The 16,515-nt window shown below is 39.9% G+C and overlaps 1 protein-coding gene across 1 annotated transcript in view; it reads left to right on the top strand.

Annotated features, from left to right (window-relative positions):
* hace1 (HECT domain and ankyrin repeat containing E3 ubiquitin protein ligase 1) overlaps window positions 1–16,191 on the top strand; it is a 37,885-nt gene extending 21,694 nt beyond the window's left edge. The window contains exons 16-24 of the mRNA XM_042424421.1: window positions 1,477–1,574; window positions 1,748–1,835; window positions 1,979–2,128; window positions 6,678–6,874; window positions 7,650–7,781; window positions 9,801–9,899; window positions 10,865–10,935; window positions 11,023–11,136; window positions 14,128–16,191. Of these exons, the coding sequence (XP_042280355.1) occupies window positions 1,477–1,574; window positions 1,748–1,835; window positions 1,979–2,128; window positions 6,678–6,874; window positions 7,650–7,781; window positions 9,801–9,899; window positions 10,865–10,935; window positions 11,023–11,136; window positions 14,128–14,230 (1,052 nt within the window). The 3' untranslated portion in view covers window positions 14,231–16,191. The remainder of the gene's footprint in view (window positions 1–1,476; window positions 1,575–1,747; window positions 1,836–1,978; window positions 2,129–6,677; window positions 6,875–7,649; window positions 7,782–9,800; window positions 9,900–10,864; window positions 10,936–11,022; window positions 11,137–14,127) is intronic.
* Window positions 16,192–16,515: the final 324 nt, after the last annotated feature.

Genomic DNA, 16,515 nt, shown 5'->3' with positions numbered 1-16,515 from the left:
ATGTATATGATATTAGCAGTAGAACCTGAAAAAACACCTTTGATACTGTATTTTCTTCTTGTGTGAGGGTGGTTGAATGAGTCAGTTTTGTGTGTGAAATGGTATTGTTGGCAATGACCACATGGGTAATTTCCAGAGGGGACTGAGCTAGAGCTGAACAGTACGATATGCCGATGTTCTTTGATTGCACTCTCTATGTCCTTGGATACAGGTGAATACTGAATGGCACAAACAATTCGGTGTTCTGTTGCTTTTGGTCTAGTAGTAGCAAGACATTCAGTTTGTGTCAAGTTGGAAAAATGTGATGAGGCACTTTTAATCCAAGTGTCTTTGCATCCTCTTTGTCTAAAACGGTTTTCAAGCTCTTTGGTCTGGGTGTTGAAGTCCTCATTAGAGCTGCAGATCTGTCTGATTTGGTTGAACTGAGAGACAGGAAAACTGTTTTTGAGAGCCATTGCGTAATATGATTCACCGTGGAGAAGAGAGTTTCTGTCCGTAAGCTTACTGTAGAGGTCAGTTTTTAGGTTGTTTTCTTTAATTACCACTATGTCTAAATAGTTAATTTTATTTGCATCAGATGATATAGTGAACTAAAGGTATTTGTTTTTAGATTTTACAAAGCTGTGGAACTCTTGCAACAAAGTATCTGATCCTGTCCATATAAAGAAAACATCATCTGGGTACTTCGACTTGAGATGTGCTGAATGAATGGATTCAACCGGTCAAGGCAGATGGCTGCCCACCCAGAGCTGGGTTCTGCTTGAAGTTTCTACCCATTAAAGGGGAGTTTTTCCTTACCGCTGTCGCCAAGTGCTTGCTCATGGGGGAATTGTTGGGTCTCTGTAAACTAAAGAGTACAGTCTAGACCTGCTCTATATGAAAAGTGCCCTGAGATGACTTTTGTTGTGATTTGGCGCTATATAAATAAAAATTGATTGATTGATTGATTCGCCTGGTGGTCTCAGGAGTGGACACTCTGCGAGGTTCAGTACCAAGCCTAATGACAAGAGGAACCTGCGTCATCAATCAATCAATCATTCAACATTCAAAAGATAGTATAGTGTTCGAAAAGAATCAGTCTCACAGTAATACACAGTCTGTGGAACAAGGAACTTGAGACATTTTTCAAATTGTGAAGTTACACTTGATCCAGTAAAATTGGAAATTGAGTCATGTGGTTGGATCCACTTGTAAAAGTTGTAAAGATTTTCATGAAATTTTAACTTTTTAGTGCAAAATTATACAATACATTATAGAATATCTTGTACAGGGTGTTGACGTTTGCCAGTATACAATGTGACAATGAATTGCAAGATTTTAAATGGATACAGAATGCATGTAACTTCAGTGTTGACTTCTACAGTATATTTCCTATCTGTCCTCCCCATCTTTTTCTCCCTCTTCATCTTTAAAAGCATACCAACTCTGACTTTTATTGCACTGTATGTAAGATCTCTTTTTGCATCTCATCACCAGACTCCATATTTAGGAGTAGCTGTGAGATGGTTTCCAAGTCCACCAACGAGAAACTCAAACAAGGCATTGCTGTCCGCTTCCACGGAGAGGAGGGGATGGTGGGTTTTTAATTCCTGTGACACTTTATGAGTTTTCAGTAATACAACTCCTTTTCTGTTGGCCTGTTTCAGCTGTCCGCTGATGGATCAGCAGTACTCCACTCCCATGTCTCATTTCATCCAAAGTAGAGACTTGTTTTGTGGTTTGAGTTGGACGTGTCTGTGTGTTACAGGGTCAAGGTGTTGTTCGGGAGTGGTTTGACATCCTGTCCAACGAGATCATCAACCCAGACTACGCTCTGTTCACTCAGTCAGCTGATGGTACATGGCGTTTTCCTTACTGTGATACCATTCAGTCACATGCAGAACTTTATCATGTAGGATTAAGGTGTGTTGTGTGTGTGTGTGTGTGTGTGTGTGTGTGTGTGTGTGTGTGTGTGTGTGTGTGTGTGTGTGATCTACAGGTACTACTTTCCAGCCCAACAGTAACTCCTCAGTGAACCCAGACCATCTAAACTACTTCCGGTTCGCAGGTCAGATCCTGGGTCTGGCTCTGTACCACCGACAGCTGGTGAACATCTACTTCACCCGCTCCTTCTACAAACACATACTGGGTAAAATGAACACAGGATTATGATGCCTTTATAATATATGGGGTCATCCGCCTTTAACCCTTTGAACTTGTTTCATGCAGTTTGCATCAAATATCACCACGACTCAAACTGGAATGCACATGTATCTTACACATACTGCTGGAATCCGTGTGACCTAGTCTTTCCAATGACAGTAGAATCTGGTAAGGATGAATCTGATAAGAAAATATATAAAGACACTCCTTATAACTTCAGATCTTACCTCAAAATCACAAAGATAGATTTTTCTGCTGTATCCAAAATAGTTCAGGCGATTGTCTTGTGTATACGGGTACACTGCACACAGGAACTGCTAGTGGATAACTAAGCATGACTTTCACTGACTCCATGGTAGAGATGGGGTTCAAAAGCATTTTATAAAATCTGAATCCTCACAAATCCCTTATCCAATCCAATTAGGTTTACCTTTCACATTTACAAGGAACTAAAGGTTAAAATAACTACAATGCAAAGATGTCTAATCACCTAATGTTGGCTGAGCAGCAGAAACATGGTAGGTTTTAGTGGCAGCATAATTAATGTGGACAACCTAGAAATGAGCTGAGAAGCAGAATGTATGAAATCTATCTGACACACTGAGTTAACATCTGCAGCCTGCTGTATTTCACCAGCTACTGACTCCACTATGAAGCGGATCAGATTCACATGTTGATATCAATCAAAGTTTAACTGGGAGATTCTTAAAGTGACATGAGGTGATCAGCTGATTGTTTCTCTAGAGAGGAGTCTCCACTTTGTGAAACTAAAGAAACACACAGTGCACTGGCGGCCATACAGTGGTCTTACAGAATGATGTGTCTTTTCACTCACAATCTTCTATCTTCAATCCAGCTGCAAAGATGGTCGGCTAAACATGAGAAGCTCCCAGTATACACTCATCAGCCATAACATCAAAAACCACCTCCCCCTCATGCCACTAAAACAGCTCTGACCCATCAATGCATGGACTCCAAAAGACCTTTGAAGGTGTACCCTGGTATCTGGCACCAATACGTTAGCAGCAGATCCTTTAAGTCCTGTAAGTTGCAAGGTGGGGCCTTCATGGATCTGACTTGTTTTTCCAGCGCATCCCATGGATGCTCAATTGGATTGAGATCTGGGGAATTTGGAGGCAACACTTTGAATTCTTTGTCATGTTCTTCAAACCATTCCTGAACAATTTTTGCAGCGTGGCAGCATTATCCTGCTGAAAGAGGCCACTGCCATAAGGGACTACCATTGCCATGGAGGGGTGTACTTGGTCTGCAAAAATGTTTAGGTAGGTGGTACAAGGTAACATCCACATGAATGCCAGGACCCAAGCAGAACATTGCTCAGAGCATCACACTACCTCCACCAGCTTGCCCTCTTCCCATAGTGCATCCTGGTGAAATATTTTCCCCAGGTAAATGATGTACATGCATCTAGCCATCCACATTATGTAAAAGAAAACGTGATTCATCAGACCAGGCCACCTTCTTCCATTGCTCCATGGTTTAGTTCTTACGCTCAGAGCTCATTGTAGGCGCTTTTGGCGATGGACAGTGGTCAGCATGGGCTCTGACTGGTCTGCAGCTACGCAGCCCCATACGCAGCAAGCTGCGATGCACTGCATGTTCTGGCATCTGTCTATCATAGCCAGCGTTAACTTTTTCAACAATTTGTGCTGCAGTAGTTCTTTTGACGGATCGGGCCAGATGGACTAGCCTTTGCTTCCCATGTGCATCAGTGAGCTTTGGGCGCCCATGACCTTGTTGCAGGTTCACCACTTGTCTTTCATTGGACAAATTTTGGTAGGTACTTACCACTGCATACCGGGAAGACCCTACAAGACCTGCCGTTTTGGAGATGCTCTGTCCGAGTCATCTAGCCATCACAAGCCGCTCAGATCCTTACATTTGCCCATTTTTCCTCCTTCAACACATCAACTTCAAGAACTGACTGCTCACTTGCTGCCTAATATATCCCACTCCTTGACAGGTGCTATTTTAACAAGATAATCAATGTTATTCACTTTGCCTGTCAGTGGATTCAATGTTTTGGTTGATCGGAGTATTTTCGATTGCTCTTTGTTACTGAAAAAGGACTGAGGAGAGCTAAAAGGTTTGATAAGAGATTCATTAGCATCTGAGCTTAATGAATCTGGGTATTTTGCCGACCGAGAGCCAGATCCAAAATGGAACCTGCTATCAGAATCCATCCGTACTCCTTGGCAACATTATACTTCCAGTTTACATTACCCCGAGCTCCAAAATGGAAATAAGAGAGTACATCTTTTAACATCCTAAGGCTCAGAATGTCCCATCCACATGGAACACTGACACCCTCCTCCGTCCAATCACATGCAGATATTTACTGCACTGAAAACAGAAAACAGATGATCTGAGATTGTGTAAAACTTTTTGTCCTTATACAAACTATTCTGATGGGTGCTCGGTCAAGTCAGGCTTTTGTTTCCCCTTGTTTTCCTCTTAGTTTCTGTCTTATGTATCTACTGTTCAAATACTGTTAAGGCAAAATGCCAGAAAAAATTAGTGAAAGATGCCTCAAACAACATATAGAACCACTGACATGTCATATGATGGCATTTCTGAGAACTGTAACTTGAAAATAATACATATCACTATATGACTACATGCCTAGCTAAGACATGTAGTGACTATGCTGCCAGCCTGTAAGAAAAGGGAAAGAAAACAGCAAACACAGGACTAAACAGGATTAAACACTTCACTGTGCATGTGGATCCTTGACTTCCTGACAGGCAGACCCCAGCTGGTGAGGGTAGGTAGGTGGAGAAACCCTTTCTACCCTCATCCTTAACACCGGAGCACCTCAGGGCTGCGTTTTGAGCCCCCCCGCTATACTCAATGTACACACACGACTGTGTAGCCACTTTCAACTTCAAAACCATCATTGAGTTTGCTGATGACACAGCTGTGGTTGGCCTGATCACAGATAACAATGAAAAGGCCTATCTGAAGGAAGTAGAGGACCTGATCCGTTGGTGTCAGGACAACACCCTACTTCTGAACGTCAGCAAGACTAAGGAGTGGATAGCGAGGACCCTTAATATCAACGGGTCCTTGGTGGAGAGGATGGACAGCTTCAAGTATCTTGGTGTCTACATCACCAAGGGCTGACCTGGCTACTGATTCAGTGATGAGAAAGGCAAGACAGAGATTGTTTCACCTCAGACCTTTGAGGAAATTCCGGGTATCCTCTCAAATATTGAGGAATTTCTACTCCTGCACCATCAAGAACATCCTGATGGGGAACATCACTGCCTGGTACAGAAACGGCACCAAACAGGACTGCAAGGCCATGCAAAGAGTGATTCATTCGGATGAACATAAAATAGGCGGTGCTCTACCCTGCCTAAAGGATATTTACACCAGACACTGCAAGAATAAGGCCAGGAGAATCACTTAAGGGGACATATTATGCTTTTCCTTATTTCCAGTCATATATATAATTTTACAATGTCAGATGTTCATATTAAACGTGGCCAACGTGTCAAATAGTGAGGTAAACGTATGTAGAAGTAATCCCTGTGTGCAAATGTGCAACAAATCCTGTCAGTGTGTCGGGAAATTAAAATAATCAGTGGAGTTAGGCTGCTGTGCCTCGTGCGTAAATGTGCACAGCATCTCTCAATGGAGAGACACAACTGCAGGGAGATCGCTGCACATAACTCTATATTTGATATATATATATATATATATATTTGTTCAGTCCCAGTGCTAGAGCAAATCAATAGGACAGGCATTCGATGTTTGTGAGGGGGCACACAATGCATTTTATATTCGTTTATCCTGTTATCAAACAAGTTGAACACAGTTTTGGACAGAGGGTACACAGACCCAGTCCTCCCACTGGTTAAAAACAACAACGAATTTGGTCTTTGCATACGGAAATGATGTACATGTTTATTTGCATATAGAACGGGGAAGTGAGAGCCGATCACAAGTGGGCACTCAAGATGCATGTTAAGGCCAGGTGTGAACAGACGTACTTAGAGCTGTCCCCTTGTGATCTTGTCATCCAAGACAAATGTTAATGCCAGGTGTAAACAGGGCTTGTGAAACACCCATTTGATTTCTATAACTGTGAAATCAGGAGTTAAAGGGAGAAATTACCAATCGGGAGCACAGAGGGAGAGAGGGTTAAAAACAGGGAGACTCCCGCAAAAATCAGTAGTGTTGGCAGGTATGGTGAAGTCCAAAAATAAAAATATAGAGCTGGAAATAGTTCCACTTTAAGGATTGCAACCACCTAGATAATGGCCTTTTCTCCCTGTTGCAGCCAGGAAGAAGGTAACGGATACACCAGACCAGCACTGAGAGACTCAGGAAGAGCTTCTATACTCAGGCCACTAGGATCCTAAATGAGGTCACTGCCTAAGACTGCCCCATGGATCCAGCCTCCCGGATAAAATAAAAAAATGAATAAAACCTCCTGTATCCAGCAATCAACACTGTCTGTTCTGTATTTAATGTATGTATCTGTGCTTGTGTGTGTCTGTATTTCCCAGGTATTCCAGTAAACTACCAGGATGTGTCATCCATCGATCCAGAGTACGCTAAGAACCTGCAGTGGATCCTGGATAACGACATCAGTGATCTGGGCCTGGAGCTCACCTTCTCTGTGGAGACGGATGTGTTCGGGGCCATGGAGGAAGTTCCACTCAAACCAGGAGGCACCAGTATTCTAGTCACCCAGGACAACAAGGTACATCAGTAAAAACTCAGTCAGAGGCACAACAGCATCTTTTTTCTTCTTCTTCAAGAAGTTCAAGTGTATTATGTGTATAAAACAGATCAGATCAAAACAATCAATCAAAATATGTCAGAGGCCTGGTGAAACTGTGTGGAGTTGGGTTTGGTGATTAAAGTATTATGATTTCACAATCATTTTACACGTCTGATTTTGCATAGATTTGTCATATTGTGATATTGGTGAAAATACTGCATTCTTAATAATATTGTGATATTATTTTCAGCCATATCACCCCATCCTAACTTCAGTAATCCATGAACAGCATTCTGTCCCCTTTCCTTGAATAATTTTACCTTTTAAATGAATGATAGAAAGTTTGTACATTTAATCTTTAAAAAAAAAAGTCTGATCAGAACACTGGACATGGAGTCAGTAGTAACACTGTTGTAGTTTTAGACTTTTCAGTATTTTCGTGGTGTCATGCTGCAGCAGTGTGGCTGAAGGTGGCATTAATGACCGGATTAAGTTCCCCTCTAGTATATTCATCCATAGTTGGTCTCCTATGAGCGATTGATCGCTCTCCTCCAGCTTTTTGCCCAGAAGATTGTCCTAATTAGAGAGTGCAGTACTATAGTGTTCCTGCAGATGGCAATGTCTTCTCAGGAGAGAGCAGTCCAACAGGAACAGAGAGGATAACTATGTATGAGCCTTTTCTCGTTCTCCTGTCTATCAATATTTCTTGAAGACTTTGATCTGTGTCTGTGTGTATGTGTGTGTCCTCTCTCAGGCGGAGTATGTCCAGCTGGTGACAGAGCTGAGGATGACGCGAGCGATCCAGCCTCAGATAAACGCCTTCCTGCAAGGATTCCATACCTTCATCCCCCCCTCACTCATTCAGCTTTTTGACGAATATGAATTGGTAAGTCGTCCTCCTCTGACCTCCCTGTCTCTCCCCTACTTCTCCTCCCTCTTTCATCCATCGTCTTCCACAGTTGGTATTCTCCTTGTTCCTCCCCGCCTGCCCACCCCACTTGCCTCTGATGCAGGGATTGATTAGCCATGTCTAGGTGCAGGGGTGTGCGTTGGGGGGTGGAACCAGGAGGCTGGGGTCACCTTGAAGCCCCTCCCTACACTTCAGCTCCATCAGATAGGTTTTTTTTTCTGTGTGTGTTGGCAGATTTCATGTCCTCACTTGCATGTGGATCAATAGTGTAGCATGATGATTATCCCGCCCTGGATTTGTTGGACATGCCTCGGTCATGCTGTCATTGCATGCCTGCTAACAAGTTAACGAACGGGCTGTTTTGTGTTTTCACAACCCAACAACTGTTTCACTCTCAGCTCCTTGTGAATATTACTGTGAAGGTAAGTTTAAAAAGTTTAAAGGAAAAGGTTGGACATCTTATATATTTTTTCTTATGGTCAACAAAATACCATGAAAAAACCAAACCAACAATGAACTGATCTACTAACAAGTATTGTGATATATTTTATTCCTCTGTTCCATAGAGCTCCATTGTTGTCCAAAGACTATTAAAAATACATCAATGAGGCAGACCACTGCACTGGATGACATGTTCCTTCATTACTCTGAACACACACACTGTAATTTAGTTTGACTCAATCCCACACACACCGTCCTGCTGCCAGAATTACTTACTAGAGCACCAAATGTGGGTTAATCCGCTGCTGAAAATAGTCCCCAACAAATGCAGTATTTTCTCCTGTTTGAGTAACATTTGCTAAAAACTACAGTGACCAGCTGTTTAAGAAAATTACTTTACTAATTACTTTAAAAATGAAACTATATATTTGTGAGCTGTTTTGAAAGATTTACATTCAGTAAATCTTCAGTAGGAATCAATGGGTTTGGAGCTGAGAGCCACAGAGTAGGGAAGTCAGATGAGAAACAAACTATAACACATTATAATTTGATTCATCATCAGATTTGATGACAATAAGAAAATTTTACAATGTTGCCAGTCTCATCCTTAAAAAGAAGCCAAACTTTTTTAAATGTTAAATATTATTTAAACACAAGCAACTGTTTTGGGCGGCTGTGGCTCAGGAGGTAGAGCGGGTCATCCACGAATCGGAAGATCAGCAGTCCGATTCCCGGCTCCTCCAGTCCACATATCGATGTGTCCTTGGGCAAGATACTTAACCCCGAATTGCTCCTGATGGCTGTGCCATCAGTGTGTGAATGTGTATGAATGGGTGAATGTGATTCGTAGTGTAAAAGCACTTTGAGTGGGTCGGAAGACTAGAAAGGCGCTATACAAGTACAGTCCATTTACGGTTTACAAGAACTTTGTCCAAATCAAATAAATAAGTAAATAAGTACTTGACAGTGTCAATACTCAGGGATACCAGATGTCATACCAGAAGTCATGTTGGATACCGAGCTCTACAAATTAGTCTTTAAGCCTGACTGATTCACATTAAACACAGCTTTTTTGTCGATGTCATTATAAAAATTCAATATTTCTGCTACAGTTACATTCATTCAGTCACAGCAGGCGGCCAACTCAGTTTTCAGCACCAGTGTTCCTCATGTTACCTTACATGAAAATGATTTCAGTGAGTTCCAAGCAGTGAGGTTTTCAGATTTTCAATGTTTGAAAAAGAGAGCAAGAGATCAGTACTTTCTGTCAGCAGATACTCTGAGTCGAGGTATTAGAATCAGTATCAGGACAGAAAAAGTCAGATCTGTGGATCCCTAAGAATGGATACATGTAAACAAATATCTTCAGTTTAGCAACCAAACTGCATCATATACATCTTATCAGAGGTGGACAGTATTAGTGGATTAACCCTAAATCTATGGAATTTATGCTGTTACTAATTTTAACACACACCTTCAGCTGTTTTTTCCTGTTTTCAATGTCTTATCTCTCAGTTTGGACTTTATCGTCATACCGTGTGTGTGTGTGTGTAGGAGCTCCTGCTGTCAGGGATGCCAGAGATCGATGTGCAGGATTGGTGCAGGAACACTGAGTACACCAGCGGCTACGACCCTCAGGAGCCAGTCATCCAGGTGGGCTGTCCTTCTACCACCTTGACATGGGCTGAACAGTTGTTTCACTTGATTCATTTGGCTTTATTCTGATGCTTATGTTTACCATTTAGGTTGTCCAAACCTCATTCACAGGTTGTTGCCTTATTGTTTTTATGGATTAGTTTGAAAAGAATTCAAGGGAAAGTAAAATTTCCTAAGCAGTGACATGCAGGAACATCTTTTTTAGTTTCATTGATGATCAACTTTTGAAATGTTGGACTATGAAGAACAGTTGATCAATACTTTCCTGGATGATTGTGCACCATAAGAGCAGAATTATTTATGCCATAAGAGATGTGTCATCAAACTTTCAACTGTTGTGTGTATTAGTCTTAATGTTTCTAACATTCAGTCCGGATTATGTTCCTGCAGTGAAAGCAGGTAAAACATCCGACTGCCTCTTTTCTTCTTCCTCAGCCGTTACCCCTGAGAGACAGATGTGCCCACATGTTGGATCTTTTACCGTAATACGTGACATTGCCATGACAGCGTTTACACACAGTTTTTATTCATCAAGCTTTGATTCACTTTAAAAACTAAAATGTGCCAGAACTTGGATTTAACCTAGGCAGGTGCTTCTTAAAACACCAGTTCATCATCCTCCTCCATGCTTTCATTTTCTGTTGTCTGACTCACCTGGAGTGAAATAAATGTTTTATTTCAGCCCAGTTCTTTTAGCATTTGATCATTATTTTACATCTTGAACTTAGTTAAAACTTGATGACAGTTTCTGTGTTCAGTGATCAAATTTAAAATAACAAACTTCCTTAGATGATGAGGATGATTGATTGAGGAGAAGTAGTTCAATGTGCCACAATAATACTCAGGACCAGGACCTCTTTTAGTCTACCACGGACTGTATTCATGTTAGTTTGTCAAAGTTTCTTGGTGGACACCACAAAACTTGTGGGTAATGTGTTTCTCCTCCTGCTGTTGTGTTGCAGTGGTTCTGGGAGGTGGTGAGGAGTCTGACCCAGGAGGAGCGGGTCCTGCTGCTTCAGTTTGTCACTGGAAGGTTCGTCTGCTGGATTTCCACTGTGCGTCTTGCTGTAGATAAGTATCTATATGAATATCTACTGGAGTAAAAGTATTTCTCCTTCAGTTCCAGGGTTCCTCATGGTGGCTTCGCCTACCTGATGGGTGGCAGTGGTTTACAGAAGTTCACCATTGCTGCAGTGCCATACACCTCCAACCTACTGCCTACCTCCAGTACCTGGTAATCACTGCATCTCTCTTTCTCCTGACCTAATTCAATTCTTTCAATTCAACCAAACATTCTTTAATGTCTTCATTTACAAGTTCAGGTAATACTTATTTTCCATATAACAACCAAGCATCCTCATTTTAGACGTGTAGTTTTCTGCACGACTGTGTGGAAAGATAGCAGACTTTCATAGTTAGTTTGATAACACTTTATTTCTGAGTGATTTCCTATCAAGGTTTCTGGAAAGAACAATGTAATTTGGCATTGATTGAATATTAATGACGTCCAAGACAGTAAGTCCAGAGTCTTGGAGTCTTGCCTGTAGACACATTTTTTATCTTTTTTTTTTTTAACAAAAAACTGTTTTAAGTTTCACTTTATTTTTATTATCATTATCATTATTATTATTATTATTATTATTATTATTATTGCCCTTTAACTGATACAAGATTTCCAGGAACTTACTACATATCAGTTCCTTTTGTAGGAATTTGTGCACTCAAATATCTTTATGATTTTATGGGGGAATTATGAGTTATTATTGTGCACAACTCCAACATGAATTTATTCATCCAGCAACATAACTCGTATAATAATAGGGAAATAGTCCTCCTTGTTAGCAAGAAGACACAAGAAAGGTCAATTAGAATTATGATTGTTATTAATCTTAATTATAATTTTGCGAGGGTATAGGTATTTTAAGGTTAAATGCAAGCACAAGAAAACACCAACAAGTCCACTTGAGTTATATACACATTTATTACTAATACTACAGCTAAAAGTACTAAACACTACAACATTTTACCAACAAGACACAAGAGGGAAAGGGAAACTGGTACACAAGGCTATGACTGGTGAATGATTGAAATGAATGATGCAGAGTTATCTATTGTGTAGTTTGGTATGAGAGACCTGATAAACAGATGAGATGACTGTTACCTGAGAAGCAGCGAGTCAAATCAACGGTACAACAGCTTAGTTCTGAATTGTCAATTGAAATTATAAGTCATGAAATTATATGTCAACAGGTTTAAGCAAGTTGATGAAGGTTTTGTATGAATATTTGCTTGCTACCTTGGGTGGCTTATTGCGGAGAATGGAGTTTGATGTGCTGGGGTGAGAAGATGGGGTCTGGGTCTTGTAATGATGAGTAAGTTGGCTGGTCCGGAGTTGAAAAGCTCCTGGTTTGGTCTCCTTCTGGCCTTGATCCACAACTCATGACTCTCACATCTTCTCACATCCTCACATCTTCAAACTAGCAAAATGCAAGCTTTCAACTGGCATGGCAGAAAGCAAGAAGACATGGACAGACGGGTTCATCTCCTGAGAATGGTTACTCCATTAATCAAAGTATTTACAATTTAAAAATTGCGTGATTCTTAATTTAGCATTTTTGATAGTAGCTTTAGTGTTCTGAAAGTGAAACAAGCAGAATGGTACAATACATGATGGTGTTATCAAGGATGATGGAATTATGTTAGTGGTACATTTCTTTGCTTAAAGGCAGTGGAGTAAAAGTCTAACTAAAGCACATAACGACACATAACTAATACTACAGCTACAAGTACTAAACACTACAACATTTTACCAACAAAACACAAGAGGGAAAGGGAAACTGGTACACAAGGCTATGACTGATGAATGATTGAAATGCATGATGCAGCGTTATCTATTGTGAAGTTGGTATGAGAGACAGGATAATAAGATGAGATGAGAAGCAGAGAGTCAAATCAATGGTACAACAGCTTAATTCTGACTGGCTCTTAGAGGTGAGTTATGATAAACAGTGGTGGGGGTCTTTTTATCCAAATGGTACTATCAGTTCACACTGGGGTGTGAATTGGTCTTCCCATATTGCTAGCTTTTGTAGCTTGAAGAATCAAAGATGGTTTGGGTCAGCGGTCTGGTTTGGTGACCATGCAGGAGATGGGGGTTCCTTATCTGATGCTTTCTGTTTGCAGCAGGTTGTTTAGTTGGTCTGCTCAGTGAGGAGTTTGGGACTCACTTATACATTATTGGCCAGCATTTCTGGGGCGTTGAAGAAATAGCAGGTCTGTTGTTTGAGGCTTGTGCTGTCTGCCTTCCAAACATGCAGGAACTTTACCCTACACTTTCTAGGAAACTAAATGAAACTCTGCAATACATAGAATAGCATTTCTAATATCAAGTAGTTTTTTTTCAGTTTTAATCACAGTTTTAGAAAATAATAAATTTAGGCAAGTTTGCATAAAATGCAAACATGAGTTGAACATGAGTTAAATGAGTAGAGTCTGTGATGTGATTAGACTCCAGCACTGGTTGTTTCCTGTTCCTGTCCTATTTCAATCTTTTTTATATGTAATGATGACAGACGAGGGTCCCACATTTTTTTTTCTTTTTTTTCCAAAGATAACACACCTACTTTTCTGAGCATGGTGGAAACTATACATGTTAGATTATGTAAATCCAAAGCACTGCACTGAGTGACGGACAACAGGATGAAGAGATCACTGTTCAGTCTCTCTGGATTCAGTCTTGATGCCATCTCAAAACTGTTCCCACTTGCTCACTCAGACTCAACTTAAATGGTCTTCCAGCATCATCCTGCTGTGTTGGTGAGGAAGCTCAACAGTATTGCCAAAGCTATAGGTTGATTCTTAACAGGAAGAAACAAAGCCCAACAACAGCATCCTTAAGATTTGGAGATGAGATGAGTGAACAGACATACACTTCCAGTACCACTCACTCTACAGCATTAACAGGATAGTTGACGTATATTACAAAGCACTAGAGGGCAGTATGTCTCTTCAGTGTTGCTGGCACTGGGTGGTGGCGTTCTTATACACTGATGGCACAGCTGGAAAAGGGAGAGGTTTCTACATGGAGGAATGTGCAACAGGTAATTCATATCGCTGCAGGTCTCTCTTTTGGACAGGCATGGTATGAGACATGATATGAGCCGCCGTGACCTCAGTGCTCCACCGTTTTGACTGTATCCCCCTTTTTTTTTTCTTCCCTCTGCAGTATCAACATGCTGAAACTCCCAGAATACCCAAGCCAGGAGGTCCTGAGAGACAGACTGCTGGTAGCGCTGCATTGTGGGAGCTACGGGTACACCATGGCATAAACATCATATCATTTCCTGCTGCTGGGAGGGCCTCCAGACTCATGCAACAGTCCCTCCTCCACAGATACTCACTCTGTGCTTTTGCTGTACAAATAAAGGGAAATCCAGATTATTATTAAGAAGCTGCTGGAGAGGCACCACAGACTGAACAGAGGGAAACTCTGCCTCCAACAACTCATGCCAGTAATTTCTTTTTTTTTCTTTTTTTTTTTTTTGACTGACGCTGGTATCTGGTGATTTATGCAAATTTAAAATCTTTAAATTTGATTATTTTCATACTTACATTTATTTCATAAAAAAACAACATTTATACCATAAATCCCCTACTTAAAACACAGGATTATAGTCACAATAATCTATATTAATGCAAGTTTACTGTATGTCACATATCAACTATGTTTAAGGAGCTTCCATATGGAAACTATGTAGAACTGATCAGTTCAAACTGATCGATCAAACTGCATCATATCACAGCTTCACAGTGTCAGCCACTATCAGGCCAGCATAACAGCAAACTTATAAAAACAAATAAATTATATAATATAAAACAGTCAGATTCAGATTTTTCCTAAACTTAAGATTTACGTCTTTTATTCGCTATTTCAATCTTTCTTTGCATCTATCCCCCAGCAGAAGTTTTCCTTCATTTGGGCCAGTGTCCATCAAAACCTCTCACCATGATGGCTGGGTATCAACATACCAGTGCTGATATCATACCTGAGTTTTTGATAGTTAACTGCGCTGTGAAGAAACCAAAAACATTTATGTTAATTAAATTAAGCCAAAGGCACTAATGTTTATGGCTAAAAGTATGTGGACACCTGAACATCCTCGTATAATAACTGAACATGTGATTCCAAAACCATGGACATGAATCTGGTACTGTAACAGCCTCAGTCATATTAAAACAGGAAAGGGATAAACCTAAACTGTTGGCACAAAGTTGGAAGAATTGTTGTCTAAAATGTCTTTGTATGCTGGGACATTTACATTTCACTCCGCTAGAACTATGAGGCCTGGTGTTCCCATATATCTTTGTTCAAATAGTGTACATAAACAGAATACAAACGCTGCAACTAATAATTATTCTCATTCTCATTAATGATTTTTAAAAAAATAATCAGTAAATAGTTAAGTCTATAAAATACCCATCACATGTTCAAGCTTGTTTTGTCCAACTGACTGTCCAAAAATCTAATTAAGAATCATAATATAGAGAAAAGCAGAAAATCTTCACATTGGAGAAGCTGGAACCAGAGAATTATTAATAGACTTATTGACACTACACAGTATAGAATTAAATGCATTTCATTTCACATCAGGAAATATTTAATCCAAGAATAACAAGACTAAAAATGTGACCAAACATTTAGAGTCAACATGAAGTACTTGACAATTTCAAGTTCTACAGCAGACTGGAGGCGTCACACCAGTCAAACAATACCAGTCTGCCCAGCTGTGCTCAAAGATGTATCAGTGTGTGTGTCAAAGTTAAACTCAAATATGAATTTTCTTCACTTTTTGTCAGCAAATATATATACTGTAATCTTTCTGCAGCTTTTGCGCAAATTGTTTCCATTTTTGGAACACTTCCAACCTGTGAGCGGCTGTTTCTCATGATATCGATTGAGTGACAACAAGTCCTCTTAGCATTAGTAGTCACCCATTAGCGATTTATGCTGTCTGTCCCTTTACAACATTCAACACTTGGAAGGACCCATCATGCTGTTAAGTTTATATTGGAAAGTAGAAGCTAGTTTACTAATGTATAGTGTCATATACCACTGTAATGTTTGCATTGATTTCCACGAGACAGCACTTTTTGGCACTTTGTGGTCATGTTCTTTCAGTTCTTTCCTGCTGTGTGTCTCTAGCATTAGTTACTGTAGACTGTATATACCTATATGTATATGTGTATATATGTGTGTGTGTGTGTATATATATATATATATACATACATACATATACATATGTACATACATATACATACACACACACACACACACACACACATATATATATACATATATATATATATATATATATATATATATATATATATATATATATATATATATATATATATATATATATATATATATATATATATATATATATATATATATATGTATATATATATATATATGTATATATATATATGTATATATATATATATATATGTATATATATATATGTGTATATGTGTGTGTGTGTGTATATGTATATGTATATACACAGACATATACACATATACATATACACACACACACACACACACACACATA

The sequence above is a fragment of the Thunnus maccoyii genome, chromosome 10 (assembly GCF_910596095.1).
Source record: "Thunnus maccoyii chromosome 10, fThuMac1.1, whole genome shotgun sequence".
NCBI classification, from domain to species: domain Eukaryota; kingdom Metazoa; phylum Chordata; class Actinopteri; order Scombriformes; family Scombridae; genus Thunnus; species Thunnus maccoyii.
This window is presented reverse-complemented; position numbering and strand designations above follow the sequence as displayed.